Raw genomic sequence first — 1,936 nt, 5'->3', positions numbered from 1 at the left:
GAGCCGATTTGGTTGTTTAGCTTCACCGGTGTTCACTTGACCGAATGACCACCTTCCGCAGCAGGTTAGACGTCGAGCCGGATAAGATATCTATTTTAGAGGCAGCTGCTTACCTCGAAGCTCGTAATAAATTTCCTCTCAGAAGAACACGATGATTCTGCAATGACTGCAACGGGGATTCTTTCTTCGTGGTCTTATTCAGTTCTGATTCTTATGTCTAATAAATTTCCTGACCGAGAAAATGTCCACGGAAATATGGCAGATTTATAGTGTCGTGTATTTATGATATATGCGTTTTCATCAGTAGTGCAGTCAGAAGTTACAGTTTGTCATCTACTTTTCTAGGTTATATTGTCGTGTTTTTTCCTCACTTGTCGAAATTGCACTCCTTTGTTATTGGATATCTCACGCGAAACACACATTTGCTTGCGTCACCCGTTGAGCATTTTGAGGAAAAATGTTCGTTTCAGTCGTGAACGGGAATATACAATGACTCTACACCAACATTTCACCATAAACAGCATATCTCCATCATATCGCGTTTTCACCATTAGCACTTCAAACCTCACTCATGACGTAGATGACAACAGTGACAATGCTTTTCCCGGCGTAGAGCTTGAGCGGGAGGCGGGAAGCAAATACGCCATCTATTAAGTGGACATGTAGCCTCGAGGAGACAGTCCGCCGTCACTCTTCGCTGTTGATAATTCTTCTGGAGATAAACGAGGAGAGGGACGAGGCACTTGGAGGAATGCCTCCAGATTGTGAAAGATCATGAATTTGTGTCAGATAACGTGTTGATAACTGGTGGATTTAGAGACTCTCGACTCAGGTCGGGTCGGACTTGTACACTATAAACTCATCGTTAAAGAGACAGATAACAGGTGTCTTGTTTTTAATATTCTACTTCTGATATATTCACAATGGTAGTGGCTGTTGTGTTTCATCATAGGTTTTTAAAAGGGAAACATGGGAGTCATAGGTAGCGCTGTAGGGCTTGTGTCATATTAGTAATCATCGCAGATGATAAGGTCAGCTTACAGTCTCTGATGCATAAAAATTATAAGATTATTTTTTATATCTATCAACCAGTTCATTTCTATTGTTTGTGTATATATTGAATTCATACATCGCGATAATGGTTTCCTACATATATTAAGTATTTTCATATACTACATATACCTATAGCATATGCTGTAGACATTGGAATTTTCCGTTACTCAAAGGAATTCTCCTGATAGGTTTTATGATCGAAACGTGTAAAATTCTGATAAAATGATAGAAGAGACAAAATGCTCGTTAAATCATAGGTTTGTTACCTGCTCATGTTTTATATGTGAGGAGTCCATGGCGTTCATATATATTTTGTAAGTTAAGTAATTAAAGTACATGAAAAATTATTTTCTAGTTCGTTTTTTTCAGTAATTTTTCAGTAGTACTCCGATGTCTTTAGATTTGTTGTGTAGGTTTATGCCAAAGAAACAATGACTTTTAAGATCAATTTTATTATAAAAACACACAATAATTGGTCCAATCGCCTGCGAAAGGACATAAAAAAGGAACAACGATTATGTACACAACTTGAAGAAAAACAACAACACTAAATGCCAAAGGATCAGTTTCTCTGTCATGCATTTAGTGCCTGCGAGGATGCAGGGATCTCAGCAGCCTTAGCGGTGCTTCAGGACGACATGCACAAGTTCTACGATGGCGTGACCTATATCATGCGTGATTCAAGCCAATACTAAGTGCAGCAGCTTCAGTTGGTCTGACTGACAGGCTAGCACACCACATCTGACGATGTCTATTGGTTGTCATGTCATTTTCTCTCTTTTGTTTAGACCGAAATTTTCGTCCGCGCATCATGCAGGTCACAAGAATGGGTCTGGATGTCACGATCTACAGGTCATGAATAGTCTTTAAGCAGCGTCTTTGG

The 1,936-nt window shown here is 39.4% G+C and overlaps 2 protein-coding genes across 2 annotated transcripts in view; both read right to left on the bottom strand.

Annotated features, from left to right (window-relative positions):
* The window catches only part of LOC119587121 (sodium-dependent noradrenaline transporter-like), an 11,503-nt gene extending 10,789 nt beyond the window's left edge, over window positions 1-714 (bottom strand). The window contains exon 1 of the mRNA XM_037935873.1: window positions 114-714. The gene's annotated coding sequence lies outside the window, so the exon portion shown is untranslated. The remainder of the gene's footprint in view (window positions 1-113) is intronic.
* A 773-nt stretch (window positions 715-1,487) lies between these two features.
* LOC119587120 (proteoglycan 4-like) overlaps window positions 1,488-1,936 on the bottom strand; it is a gene marked incomplete in the record, with an annotated part of 4,144 nt that continues 3,695 nt past the window's right edge. Inside the window, 1 exon segment of the mRNA XM_037935872.1 lies at window positions 1,488-1,936. Within this exon segment, the coding sequence (XP_037791800.1) occupies window positions 1,920-1,936 (17 nt within the window).

Source organism: Penaeus monodon, chromosome 22 (assembly GCF_015228065.2).
Source record: "Penaeus monodon isolate SGIC_2016 chromosome 22, NSTDA_Pmon_1, whole genome shotgun sequence".
Lineage (NCBI taxonomy): Eukaryota > Metazoa > Arthropoda > Malacostraca > Decapoda > Penaeidae > Penaeus > Penaeus monodon.
The sequence above is the reverse complement of the archived record's forward strand: the minus strand, read 5'-3'. Positions and strand labels throughout refer to the sequence as shown.